Raw genomic sequence first — 14215 nt, forward strand, 5'->3', positions numbered from 1 at the left:
ATCTGCAGACCATTAGAGGTGTCTGTGTAAGTGCTACAGATTAAAATGGTACTGTGAGTAAATGTGCTGATATGGTGACAGCCTGGGGTGTTCTGTGGGGAGATTACATGTTTGATCACCGTACTGAAATATGAAAATGGATGGAAATTTTAATTTCCTAATAATTTAACTGATCTTGGTGTTTTCTTCTTTGGAGAGTTTCTTTCATTTTGTTCTAATCACAGTTTAAACAAAGTTTGAAAAAATGTTGACCTTTTTTGTAATGGAGCAATCCACAAAAGTGTTTGGACCAGCTTCAGTACATCTGCTCATTTCTTTTCATTGTACTCATTATGTGGTTAGTTGAACCTTGGATCCTTGGATATTCTAGAAACATTCAGCCATTTAAGGAATAATCAACACAGAAATCCAAAAGCAGCAGCCAAACAACCCTCGAAACACTTTCTTCAGCATCTTTACTTGTGTCGTTTTGGAGTGACGTGACCAAAAAACACAGCAAGTAATGCCGCTGTTACACCGCATTGTGGGGGTGTATTTTGTTGTGTAACCAGACGCCTTCTTCTTCCTTTTTCTTGGAGCTTTAAGGGAAGGGATGGAGATGTAAACCACAGGAGGGGGGGTAGAAGGTGGCGTATAAAACCTAAAGTAGAGAAGAAAATACCCCAGAACCTTTGTTGGGTTAAGGATCGCAGGAGGAACAGAGGGAAGGAAGAGAGTAACCTGCTGTACCTGAACTGGTGCTTTTTGCAGAGGTGAAGACATGCTGTGGTTTCTGGGGCTGACCTGTGTGCTCTGCATAGGAGGGAGCGCTGTTGCAGGACAGAGAGGTGAGAAATACGTTTGATATCGGAAGATTAAAGAGCATTAGCAGTAAATATGAGTAAAGGGTAAAGTTTCAGAGTTTTAATTTGAAAGAAACACAAACAATATATGACGACTGATGTGGAGACGCAGCAGAGAAAGAAGGCATAATTTAAAACATTAGAAAATATAAACTGATTTATCCATCTGGGGAAGATGTTACAGCTTTTGGTAGTTTCTGGCGACAGGTTAGTGTTTTCTTAAGTAATTAATCTGATAAATGAAATGTTATTAATGGAAACTGCTATGCAGAACAAGAGAAAGGGGTGTTACATAAGACAAATGACAAAAAGCTGCAAATGAAATGAATTCAAAGCCAGATTTTATTAATTATTTCAATATGATTTTTTAAATTAATTATTATATTTATTTTTAGGGGAGGTAGAGCTTTTTGTTATGAAAAATTAGAAAAATAGTCGGGCAGGAACACAAATTGACTTAAAGGAGCTCAAAGCTCACGAGGGCTGGAAAGTTCTGCGCACACAACAAGGGAAAACAATCATAGTGAGATTCCTGTCGTCCAGGACTCAGCCTCCTTTCCATTAGCAGAGACAGTGATTTATGTCGAGTATCTCTTCTCTCTGCTGTGGAATTCATTCGGTAAACACAGTTGCCGCTAACGACAAGAACACATTTCCTGCTCTACACGCTCAGGAGATTTCTGCTTTTGGTGCCCGGTACATGCGGCTGAACTGACCTGCAAATGGTATTTTTAAAACAACAATAAACGTATGGATACAGTGTGTCGTCGCCTGCATTATTATTCAGACTTATTATCAGGTCTTTCTGTCTTTTAGCCGCACTTTAATGTTTTGCTTCACTCTCACGGCTCTCATCGTGTTATTTATGGCCCCAGCAGGAGGTTGTTTTGAGAGGAAAGCCTCCAAAAAACACATTATAGAATTTGTTCAAGACAGATGCTGTTAGTAGATGAATGTTGTGAAGAATCTCAAAAGCTGGATATATGAAGAATCAACTGCTGATCAACGGTTTGAAAGATCAAATTTAACTAAAAGTTATAAACTGAATTGCTTTCACTGAGTGAAAGTATTTGATCCCCAAGCAAGCAGGGTGTCCAACTCCAGGGCTCAAGGGCCGGTGTCCTGCACATTTTTTGTGTCCTTAATCCAACACAGCTGATTTTAATGGCTAAATTACCTCCTCAACATGTCTTGAAGTTCTCCAGAGACCTGCTAACTAATCATTTGATTCAGGTGTGTTGACCCAGGGTGAGATCTAAAACCTGCAGGACACTGGCCGTTGAGGCCTGGAGTTGGACACCCATGACTTAATACTTAGTGGAGAAACACCTGCTGGTAACCACAGCTTTCAGATGTTTCTTGCAGTTGGTCACCAGGGTTGCAGGAGCGATTGTGGCCCACTCTTCTTTACAAAAACTCTCTAAATCCTTTAGGTTCCTTGACTTTCTGTAGGACTGAGATCTCTAGTCCTTCATGTCCTTAATCTACTTTTTCTTTAGCCCCCCCCTTTGTTGCCTTGGCACTGTGTTTTAGATCACTGGCATGATGGAAGATCCATTCACAAACTCTCTTCAGTGTTCCCAGAAAGTTGATTCTGTTCATGTGGATATATGGTTACCTGGATTACTAAGCATGCATTAAGACATCTTCAGTGAGTTTCTCATCCCGGATTCTATGCTTCATGGCCCCACCCATTGTCCCCTCAATGCGCTGAAGTCATCCTGGACTCCCAGCAGACAAACAGCCTCAAAGCGTAATGTTTCCACCTCCACGCTGGACTGTGGGAATGCTGTTCTTTCTCCAAATACAGCGGGTCAAGTTGAGCACAGCACTTTCTCCCAAGCCTCCTCTGAATCGTTTAGATGTTCACTGATGTAGATGTTAAGACAGGCCTGTACATGTGTCTTTCTGAGCTGGGGGAACATGGAGGCTTTGCAAGTTTCAGCCGATCATGGTGTGGTGTATCATCAATGATGTTCGTAGTGTCTGTGGTCCAAGCTTCTCTTGTGTAGTTTTGAGCTGATATGACACCTTTATCATGATCACTGTCAGTCCATGAGGTAGAATCATGCATGGATGCATTAAGGGCAAGTAATAGCCATTTTATATTTCTTCCATTTCCAAATGATCCCACCAACAGTTAGCGCCTTCTCAACAAGCTTCCTGCTGATGGAGTTGTAGCTCCTTCCAGCCTTGTGCAGATCTACAATCTTGTCCCTGATATTCCGTCTTTCTCCAATAAATGAAAAATTATAGACTGTTTTTTTGTGAGGGAGTAAATTTACAAATTCAGCTGAGGATTAGATAATTATTTCCCCCACTGTGAAATTTTGTTAACTAGGCTTTGTGAAAAAGTGAGATCAAGTCACTATATGTATCCTCTAAGAGACTATCAATATTATCAATACTGCTTTGGCTTCATCTTATTGCCTCTGAATGAATCAGATTACAGGTTCTTAATTAGGTTCTTAATTAGAGAACAGAAGTTCAATATAAGTATAATAAATATTATATATATATACACATACATATATATACCACTGAGTTTCAGTTTGATAGACATATTAGACTTTAATATAACTATTCCACAAACATAAAAGTAATTCAGAAACCTATAACTTCTTATTCCTGCAGTTAAAGTCCTGTGATTATATCTATAAATTAAGCTTCCCACTCGATAGTTGATTTGTAGTTAAATGAAGGCAATTTGCACCAAAACTACAGATCATACTGAAACCAAGCATCCCAGGATACCCATAAGCTTAATTCCAGAAAGCATGTGAGCAGGAAAAATGTCCCATATCTTCCGGATAATCTTGTGTCATTCTATTTCTCGGAATTTTTTTTTTTTTTGACTTCTGACTCCAGTTAATGTGTGGGCTGTGGATTCGAATGAGTCCTGTGGTGGTGGAGGAATGCCAGGCATTAGACTTTGGCATTAAACATGCAGTGGATCATGTTGTACAGGACCCTCCACACACATATCAAAACACTGCTCCCTAGCTAGCTGCCAGTTCATCCAACAAAACAATTCCACAGAAAAAGTGAAGCAGTGCAGCAAGAAACCAAACCTGCTCCGTGTAGTTATAACTTGAGTTCTTGTTTTTACTGCAAAGTTCTTATTAACTGTTTCTTCGAATTTGTTCTGTATATAAAATTACATTGTCTAAACTTTTATGTTTTCATTATTTTTAAAGGTTTTCTGCTTGTATTTGTTTGTGATTATTTATTCTTATTTTTTCCTTTTGTTTTTAGTTTCAGAGAATCAGGTTGTACATTTAAGGTCACACTTTTTTTTCCTAGATCATGCTCCGAATGATCAAAAATCAAATTTTTATTTAAATACAATACTTCAGTAGGTAAATTTTAACACTAGTTATTTCTAGCTAACTGATCTGACTAAAGGTTAGACGAGAGAAAAATGGGTAATTGAAAACAAATTATTCCTGTGAATAGGTAAAACAGGAGAAACTTTGAAGCACTGTAGACAATGTTGGGCAAGTTACTTTGAAAAAGTAATTAGTTATAGTTACTAGTTACTTCCTCAAATTACTAGGAAATGTAACTATCTAAAATAAGACAAAAACATAAAATCTGAGTAGAAAAGTTATATTTTTTACTGTAACAACCACAAACATGTTTAATGAATTATTTTCATAACTTCAAATGCAAATATAAATTATAAATTTTAAAAACCTTGCATGGGGAATATAAAAGATTTCCTTTACTAATTGGTTTGTTCTCTCTTCAAACCCAGATGGAGAAATTATCAGTCAGATTAAAATGACTAATCTCGTCTTGGGTGAGATTAAAGAGCTTTTGAAGCAGCAGGTAATGCTCTGTCATAAAAATATATTTAACTACCTTTACTTGCATTTGATAACAGTTTGACTCAGGGTGCTGAGGAAATGCAAAAAGGTATTTAATCTGTTGGTTGTACTTTCCAGATTAAGGAGATTGTATTCTTAAAGAACACAGTGATGGAGTGTGAAGCCTGTGGTGAGTTCACAAGCTCGCTTATCAATGATGGAATTATGTTTATGTCTGAGAATACACACATTATTACATCATTATTGAAATTTAATTATCTTTATCGAAATTGAGCCATTATCCATAATTTTCCACAACTATGAATATTATGATTATGTAGTCCATTAGAAGAAATGGGAGAGAGATTTGAAGACAAAAGGAAACAACTAATAATTTGCTTTGATGTAATCTTTTCTCAGCAATGGGGGGTATGCAACCTCAACCCACCTGTGTGCCCAACTCCTGCCACCCTGGGGTGAGCTTTGTGGAAACACCAGAGGGTGTAAAATGTGGACCCTGTCCTCACGGCATGGAAGGAAACGGTACCCACTGCACTGACGTGGATGAGGTACGAGCAGAGATTTGATAAACTGTTGCTGACAGTACAGTGTTACAGGTATAACCATTGTAAGGTCAGAAAACTCTCTGCCTGACTTCGTCAACTAGAAGGAGACGAAATGGCTAAAATTTAGACTTTACTAGAAACCCAGTAAAGGGCTCATCTAAATGAATGCAGGTCCTCATCCTAAAAACATCCTGACGTGTGTGTGTCTCCTTATTACGAACAGTGCACTGTGAAACCGTGCCACATGGGTGTTCGCTGCATCAACACATCCCCAGGTTTCCGCTGCGGCTCCTGCCCCGCTGGATACACTGGCCCGCAGGTCCAGGGCGTCGGTCTTGCCTACGCCACTGCCAACAAACAGGTCGGCACCATGCAGCAGTTTATGGTTCCATTCAACATGAGATCAATTTGGACTTTACGTGGCCGCCCAAAACAAACTTCCTTCTCTCTCCGACTTATTTTTCTTTTTGCCTCCTTTTTCAGTCTTAATGGTAAAGACCATTCAAGTGACTTTGCATTTGTCTTTAAATCTCTGTCCTTTTTAAGGTATGCAGAGATATTAATGAGTGTGATGGTCCCAACAATGGAGGCTGCGTGGCGAACTCCGTGTGTCTGAACACCCCCGTAAGTATGAACAAAGTGAATTTCCATGAAATTGCTGATTAGATCTAAGCCTCAGTTAGAGTCATTCTTTGTGTTGGCTGAATATTTTATTTATTTTCATCCTTAATCACTTTTGGCCGTAGTAGCAGCAGTCCTACCTTACAGCTGATACAGTATTGGAAACACAATCCTCTGGGTTAACTGCATGTAACTGTGTCCAAGACGAATTGCAACAGAATGTTTTTGAGCAGTCTCTTAATGGTTTAAACTTTATTCCTAAAATGGTAATTTAAATAGAAACAATTTCCATCCATCTATTTTCTTAACTGCCTACTCAGTTCACGGTTGCAGGGGCTGGAGCCTAGAAACAGGGTACAGCTTTGGCAGGTCACCAGGACTAATTTGTGGTTGTGCATGTGCTTCAGCTTGAACGGAGAGCGGAGAGGGGTTTTTACTCACTGCAAACATCCTTCTAAAATTCCCAATGCACATCGCAGGATAGTGATAGCTGATAATTGGTCCCATGGAGAAGGTGTACACTCCACATAGAAAGGCCCTAACCTGTCATTAGTGGATATGCATCAAACTCCAGTCTAGGGTTATCAGTTAGGGTTAAAGATTGCATAGTGAAGCCCACGGTGAACTCAGTGTTTTGTATAAATGCAGTATATCCCATGCCAAATGTATGTGTAATCTTAGGACCAATATTTCTCCTTCGTTTGCTGTCTGAAGCACTGTGTTTTAAGTTCCATGTTAACACTACCAATGTGGGCACCTGTGACTTGGTGGGATGGTTCTATCAGGGCTCTTTCAGATGTGGTCCCTGTAAGACAGGCTACACTGGGGATCAGCAACAAGGCTGTAAGCCTGAGAGAGCCTGTGGCAATGGCCAACCCAACCCCTGCCACGCCAGCGCAGAGTGCATCGTCCATCGAGAGGGGACCATCGAGTGCCAGGTGAGCAAATAAAACTTTTATGTTTTAGCTCCTTGGATTTAGCTTTGATGGGTTATCAAAGCTATTACAACATTCCTTCCTCATCATGTTATAACAATAATAGCAGCTATTGGGAAATAGCTGTTTGAGCACTTATGCTCATGTTGTGCAGACCACAAAACAGAGCCAATAAAAGCATTATGTACAGCTTCTAAAACATTTTCCATCCTTATAGTGTGGAGTCGGATGGGCTGGCAATGGCTATGTGTGTGGTCCTGACACCGACATCGATGGTTTCCCAGATGAAAAACTGGACTGTCCTGATAGTAACTGCAACAAGGTAAATCTCCTTCATATCTAAGAGAACTCTTTGAAAGTTACCCATATTAAAACAGTTTATTTAGCTGTGAAGAAGATCAAAGATCTTATAAAAATGTGACATAAAAGAAGATGTTGTCATACTTTAAATTCAAACCTCAATCCCAGATCAAAGAAGGTCTTTATCACTTTATACAAAACAAAAGTATTAATTAAAACTTACCCATCTGCTTATGTTTCTTCCAGGATAACTGTCTCACTGTTCCAAACTCTGGTCAAGAAGATGCTGACAGTGATGGAATTGGAGATGCCTGCGATGAAGACGCAGATGGGGATGGGATCTTAAATACACAGGTTCATACACAAAGGATACTGAGGTTGAAAGAAAATATAGTAAAATCATGTAACTTTGCTCTCAGGGACTAAAACATCTTTTTCCCAGGATAACTGTGTGTTGGTGCCCAATGTGGACCAGAGGAACATCGATGAGGATGACTTTGGCGATGCCTGCGACAACTGTCCTGCCGTCAAAAACAATGACCAGAAAGACACAGACGTGGACAAATATGGAGATGAATGCGATGAAGATATCGATGGCGATGGTAAAGACTTTGTGAAAATAGATTTTAAATCTATATTAATTACAAGACCTATTTACTCTGGCTGTTAATTAGAAACACTGACATGTATTGATATGCCTTTAATTTGAGATGTGATTTGAATGTGAATTTGATACATGAGATTTTTACAACCTATCAACTGGAATCATTTTCATGTTATGACTATGAGTGTGTGAGTGTGTGTGTGTGTGTGTGTGTGTATGCACATGCACTTGTTTAACCATCTTAGTAAGAACCATTTTGAACTTTAGACAGTTAGATTGGTGACATTTTGGAAAATAAGGACCTGTGGGCCACACACACTCCTGTAAAGGCCTGGTTGAGATTTGCTTTAGGTTTAAAATTAGAATGAGGTTTTAATTTATGGTTATGCACGTAGATGGGATGGTTAAGATTACGATAATGGGTCAGACAAAGATTTTGTATTTATTTATTTATTGGGTCTGTCATAGTCAAATGTGTGGAAATGTCTTCGTGTTGGTAGGTGGATTTGGTTTCCTTTAAACATACTTTATCAGCATGGTGGTGCTACAGGTGTGTAGTTGAGAATGAGTATGGTCTGACCAACCAGACTGAGTAATCGTGAGCATTAGAGATGCCAGCAGGGTCAACGAATTAATCCACAAGGCTGGAACCATCACTGGCCAGAATCTGGAGACATCTGAGTCAATGGTGGACAAGAGGACAGTGAACAAACTGCTGTCCATCACTGACAACACATTAAAGCTATGTGCCTGTCTTCGGGTTACTATAATATTTTCTAACATTCCCAATGTTAACCCCAGGAATTCCCAATCACCTTGACAACTGCAAAAGGGTCCCAAATGCTGACCAGAAAGATCGAGACGGTGACAAAGTGGGAGATGCCTGCGACAGTTGTCCCTATGATCCCAACCCTGACCAGGTGAGAAATGTCTTCACACGTTACATCAATATCTTGCAAAAAGGCACGAGAAGTTAAGCAGTTAATCTTAAGTAGAAAATCTTTCTTTTAATGGCCTCTAGTGGTTTAACTTTTTAGTCTGCAACAGTAATTTGGTATAGCGTGTACTCCAGGATGTAGCATCACACTCATGGTGCATTATTCAGTCCACATTGTCTTTCCTAGCTGGGATTATCATTGCCATTGTCTGCTTGTTATTCTTTGGAAAATTTCATATCTGAAATTCGACTCAACTTATGTTTCTCAGATGGATGCGGACAATGATTTGATTGGCGACCCCTGTGACACTAACAAGGACAGGTATTGTGTGAGCTCATCAGTCAAGTCACTTGTATTTATCTGGATCTGTTTTCATTCTCCAAGTCAAATTTGCACCTGCTATAACATCTGTCTCTTGTCCAGTGATGGCGATGGTCACCAAGACTCTCGGGACAACTGCCCAGCTGTCATCAACAGCTCTCAGTTGGATACTGACAAAGATGGAAAGGGAGACGAGTGTGATGATGACGATGACAACGATGGGATCCCAGACCTGCTGCCACCTGGTCCTGATAACTGCCGTCTGATCCCCAACCCTCTACAGGAGGACTCTGACGGTGTGGGACACTGTTGACATATTAAAATAAAAGTTTGTGCTTTACTTACGCCTAATATCTACCTATCCTCCCAGGTGACGGCGTGGGTAATGTATGTGAGAAGGATTTCGACAACGACACCATAATTGACCCAATAGACGTCTGTCCAGAAAACGCAGAGGTCACCCTCACTGACTTCAGGGAGTACCAGACAGTCGTTTTAGATCCAGAAGGAGACGCACAAATCGATCCTAACTGGGTGGTGCTGAACCAGGTCAAGCGATTATGGCTTCTTTGATTTTTGCTGTTCTATTTTTTTGCCAGAATAACATGTCATGAAATAACATTTCTCTACAATTCACTGTTCTGTTTGTACAGGGAAGAGAGATCGTCCAGACTATGAACAGCGATCCTGGATTGGCTGTTGGTAAAAAACTGTTTGACATTTCAAGAAAATATAAAATATAAATATTAAACTGCCATCTGAAATGACCGAAAATGGCATGGATTTGTTTAAAGGAAACCAAATTCACCTACTAATAGGCCCCTGGCTGTTGCTTTAATTTACTGCACATAGAGCTATACGTCTATACTACATTTTAAAAACAAAATCTGATGTGAAATAATTTGTCCTGCAGGTTACACAGCTTTCAGCGGAGTAGATTTTGAAGGAACATTTCATGTTAATACGGTAACGGACGACGACTATGCAGGTTTTATATTTGCGTACCAGGACAGCTCCAGCTTCTACGTGGTGATGTGGAAGCAGGTGGAGCAGATCTACTGGCAGGCAAACCCATTCAGAGCCGTGGCAGAACCAGGAATCCAACTGAAGGTATGTCACTGCCGTACTGTTTGCAAGAAATTCCAGCTCCACTTCAGGATAACGGATTAGTCGTAAAGAGACTTTGAGCTGTAACTAGTAGTTGTATTAATATTTAATCTATGGTTTAAATGCTTTATAGGGTCAAGGTTTTGCAGCACAGTCCATTTGAAGAAGTGTCCATAATGAAATAATGAGCTAAAAGACGATTATTTTCACTGCCTTGTGGCTTACAACCAACCAGTTAAACCTTAAAAACAATTTTAGTTGCCATGGTCAGAAAATGGTAGTAAATTTGTTGATAATCTGTAGATTTAGTAGAGGCATACAAACAGCCTCTTCTTTGGCTCTCGGAGGAGCCGGACACACTTTTTCTCCTCTCCCTTATCTTCCCTGCTTATGTCCTTGTCTAGTCTCGTTTTTTTTTTGTATTTTTGTATTTTCCCTGGAACATTCTCTCACAGTCTGTTCTCTAAAACCTAAAAGAGGAATTATGGATTGGATCAACTGGTCCCTAAATGCAATTGACACCCCTTTCTCAACGAGAAGTTTGGGCTTGGGTGAGCCTGAGTGCTGAAGATATTGACCTATTCGGAACCATGGTAACAGGGTTCTGGCTGATCAGAGCTGGCTTGGCCCTGACTTATCGAAGAATTAAGGAAGCGGAACCGGCTGTTCAAACCCCCACAAGGCTGCCCGCTGGGATTGGAACGATGGGAGAGGCGTGAGTTTCTCAAAATGGGCTCATTGAGTCAGCACGGATAAGATCTTGGAGAGGCTACGGGTGCTGTGAATACTCAGAATAAGATCTCTGACTGCAGACTGGATACATCTCGGAAGGGCTAACCCGGAATAACATCTCTGGGCGCAAAATTGGATGACATCTCGGGGAGACACACTGCCGTGAGTTCTCAGAAATCGGCTCCTTGAGCACAAGAAATGACAACACAGAACGCAAGTATGGCGAAGCTCGCGGCTCTCCAACGGGAGATTGAGAGACCAGTGTTGGACTGTAGAACTGCTTTGAAATTCATATGAGCTGTTCGCACTAAAGTAAAAAATACCATCACTTATGCGGATACCCTCTTGGCGCCAGCTGCAAGGCCGGAGCTGAACAAAACACCCTGATAACGACTGTGTTTAGTCTGTTTCTTCCCATTCCATGCAAGGCCACCAGGGTTGGCTGGAAGACTGTTTACTTAGCCTAGCAGGGCGAAGGACACTGTCTCAGCTGAACTATGGACACGCACACACATACATATACTAATAAGCACTCACCGACGCATCACCCTCCCTACCCCGGATCCAACGCCACCTCCAACGCTTACCTCCCCTCTGATGTGGACATCGGGTCAGTTGGAGGCGCAGTCGAAAGATTGCAGCGGTCCCAGATCAGATGTACACACTGGAACTCTTTCCCATGTTGCTTGTCTGTGTTTATTGTGCTATGGTGTGTTGATTGATATCTGTGCATCTTTTTGTGTTACACATTTCGATGTTTTTTCCTCGCTACCTAGCCTGACCTGTCTCCCCAATGTGATGTTTGTGTATTGTATGTACGGTCGGCAAGGTCTGTCATCTCGGTTGTGGGCAAAAGACCTGCAACTGACAAATAAAGGCTATCTCTCTCTCTCTCTCTCTCTCTCTCTCTCTCATATGAGTTGTGAAATAATCTATAATAAAAAAACAAAAACAAAACGTGATCGCAAACACGTTATCCCTTTTTTTACTCTTCTTAAGGCAGTGAAATCAAACACAGGTCCAGGTGAAAACTTGCGGAACGCTTTGTGGCACACGGGCGACACCACCGATCAGGTGAAGCTCCTGTGGAAAGACGCTCGCAATGTTGGCTGGAAAGATAAGACCTCGTACCGCTGGTTCCTCCAGCACCGGCCTGCTGACGGCTACATCAGGTACCGTGACACACAATTAACGCTGATGTTTTGTAGGAGCCACAGGCTGGAAAATAACATTCATCTTATGATAGAGAGTGTGTGTGTATATTTGTTTAATCATCTTAGTGAGGACCAGTTCGAGCATTGGACCATTAGATTGGGGACATTTTGAAAAACTGAGGACCTTGAGATTTTCTTTAGGTTTAACATTAGAATAAGGTTTTAATTTATGGTTATGCATATAGATGGGATGGTTAAGAGTACGATAAGGGGCTAGACAAAGGTTTTGTATTTATTTATCTATTGGGTGCGTCATAGTCAAATATGTGGAAATGTCTCTGTGCCTGTGAAAATACTTTCTCAGCATGAAAGTGTCACAGGTGTGCGTGTGTGTGAACTGGGTGAGGTCTGATCAACAAAACTGAGTAATCATGAGTATCAGTGCCAGGGATGCCAGCAGGATCAACAAATTAATCCCTAATGCTGGAACCATCACTGGCCAGAACCTGGAGACATCTGAGCCAATGAGGGACAAGAGGTCACTGAACAAACAGCTGTCTTGCCCAAGGATACAACGACCAAGACTGTCCGAGCCGGGGCTTGGACCGTCAACCTTCCGGTTACAAGACAAACTGCCAACTCTTTGAGCCACGATCGCCCGGCTTATGTAGCTGGGATGGTTATGGTTATTATAAGGGGCTTTCCAAAGATATCCATGCAAACTCGTGTGTATTTATGTACGTGTGTCATAGTCAAATGTGTGGAAACATCTGTGTGTCTGTGGAAACATTTTCTCAACATGATAGTGCCAGAGGCATGTAGTCGAGAATAGATGAACATGTACAGTGAATACATGCAACCGTTTTATAAATATTTCAATAAAAGTAAAAATTTGATTACATTGGTGGTGCTAGAGAAAAAGAATCAGCCATAAAATGTAATTCTGCAAGTGTTATTAACACTTTGTTAATGCAATGTTGGTTGCTGCGCTTTGTTGGTTTGCAGAGTTCGTTTCTACGAGGGCACTCAAATGGTAGCGGACACGGGCGTCATCATAGACGCGACCATGAGAGGAGGCCGACTGGGAGTCTTCTGCTTCTCCCAGGAGAACATTATCTGGGCCAACCTGCGTTATCGCTGCAACGGTGAGTGAAACATTCAGAAGAGTTGAAAGGCTGGACTGCAGCCACAAAGCGTTTTTCATTTATTCAACAATGTTCCTCTGCCAAGGAAAGAACTAGTGCCATTTGTTTCTTTGTCAGCAGGAAATACCGAGCCAAATTTCACAAAGCAATCAAACATAAGCCATTTCAGTTTTAGTGGCTATATTTAGAACACTTTCTTAAATATGAAAAATATTGCTTTTACCTTGCAGAGGATTCGCTCTCCAAGTGCCCTGCTAGCTTTTGAAGCCAGTCATGTCTGATGTTGGATAACTTGGTTATTTGGTGTGTTTTTGTTAACCAGTTATGCACTGACTGGAAGTATGCTATTATTAGCAGAGCCATGAATGCTGCCACAAAATGTGTGATTTTTTCAAACTGAATTGTGAACTGGCTTTCCACTGTGTTTCTTCAGACACTCTTCCAGAGGATTTTGATGCCTACAGAGCCCAGCAGGTCCAGCTGGTAGCCTGATGACAACAAACAGGCCCAAAGAGAACGCTTTCCAATGCACAGCTGGATCTCAGAAAGAAGATCATCACGGCGATAAGTTTAATTAAAAATCCAGCAGAAGTGTTGGAAATGTCTCCAGTGAAAATTGATCGATTGTGGTGCAGAGCAACGGTAATATGTGTTCAAAGGGAAGTGGTATAATGTTAGATTAAAAATTATATAACATTTTCCACTTCAGAAAAACCACTTGAAAAGATTGGACTGTCACTAATGAATAAATGTTGTTGTTGTGTGGGAATCTGATGTCTGTGCATACTGAAACCATGGATATCAATGCATCTAATATCCCTGTTTAGATGCATCCACTTGGGGATTATAGCGCTTACCATCTTGTTTTTTTGTTTTTTGTTTTAAACTAGATGTCATTAAGACACTGGACATTCACCATAAGGGATCTGTATATGACAATGTAGTCACTCCCCAAAGCAGGCTATGCTTTTCTCTCAATTTTACTCTAAATGGGTAAATAATTTACAAAATAAAAATTAAATTGTATTAAAGAGAACCTGAAGCTAGCAGCTGAAACAATACATTTATGAGTAAACTGTTTACTGTGGGCATAAATCGAGTGAGCAGTAAGGTCATGTTTCTTATAGACTTCTATACAAAT

The 14215-nt window shown here is 40.7% G+C and overlaps 2 protein-coding genes and 1 long non-coding RNA gene across 3 annotated transcripts in view; 1 reads left to right on the forward strand and 2 right to left on the reverse strand.

Annotated features, from left to right (window-relative positions):
• klhl26 (kelch-like family member 26) overlaps positions 1-14215 on the reverse strand; it is a 69625-nt gene that overhangs the window by 24122 nt on the left and 31288 nt on the right. The window lies entirely within an intron of this gene.
• LOC143412719 (uncharacterized) lies at positions 507-7396 on the reverse strand. Its single transcript, XR_013093262.1, has 3 exons — positions 7297-7396; positions 730-809; positions 507-640 (listed from the first exon to the last, which is right to left on the reverse strand). It is a non-coding gene; the product is annotated as an uncharacterized LOC143412719 (long non-coding RNA).
• comp (cartilage oligomeric matrix protein) lies at positions 602-13843 on the forward strand. Its single transcript, XM_004574382.6, has 19 exons — positions 602-827; positions 4600-4673; positions 4790-4841; positions 5072-5220; positions 5441-5578; positions 5764-5841; positions 6624-6776; positions 6991-7095; positions 7320-7427; positions 7516-7675; positions 8479-8597; positions 8884-8936; positions 9039-9232; positions 9307-9485; positions 9590-9638; positions 9850-10046; positions 11775-11947; positions 12935-13074; positions 13508-13843. Exons 1-19 carry the CDS (start codon positions 761-763, stop codon positions 13564-13566), a joined length of 2247 nt encoding a protein of 748 aa, XP_004574439.1. The 5' UTR covers positions 602-760; the 3' UTR covers positions 13567-13843.

The sequence above is a fragment of the Maylandia zebra genome, linkage group LG15 (assembly GCF_041146795.1).
Source record: "Maylandia zebra isolate NMK-2024a linkage group LG15, Mzebra_GT3a, whole genome shotgun sequence".
Lineage (NCBI taxonomy): Eukaryota > Metazoa > Chordata > Actinopteri > Cichliformes > Cichlidae > Maylandia > Maylandia zebra.

Excerpts from the sequence above, each read along its gene's own strand:
- comp (XM_004574382.6), top strand. The coding sequence starts at position 761 with ATGCTGTGGTTTCTGGGGCTGACCTGTGTGCTCTGCATAGGAGGGAGC. Across the intron at positions 5,221-5,440 it reads ACTGCACTGACGTGGATGAG|TGCACTGTGAAACCGTGCCA; the intron begins GTACGAGCAGAG and ends TATTACGAACAG. Across the intron at positions 8,937-9,038 it reads TGTGACACTAACAAGGACAG|TGATGGCGATGGTCACCAAG; the intron begins GTATTGTGTGAG and ends TCTCTTGTCCAG.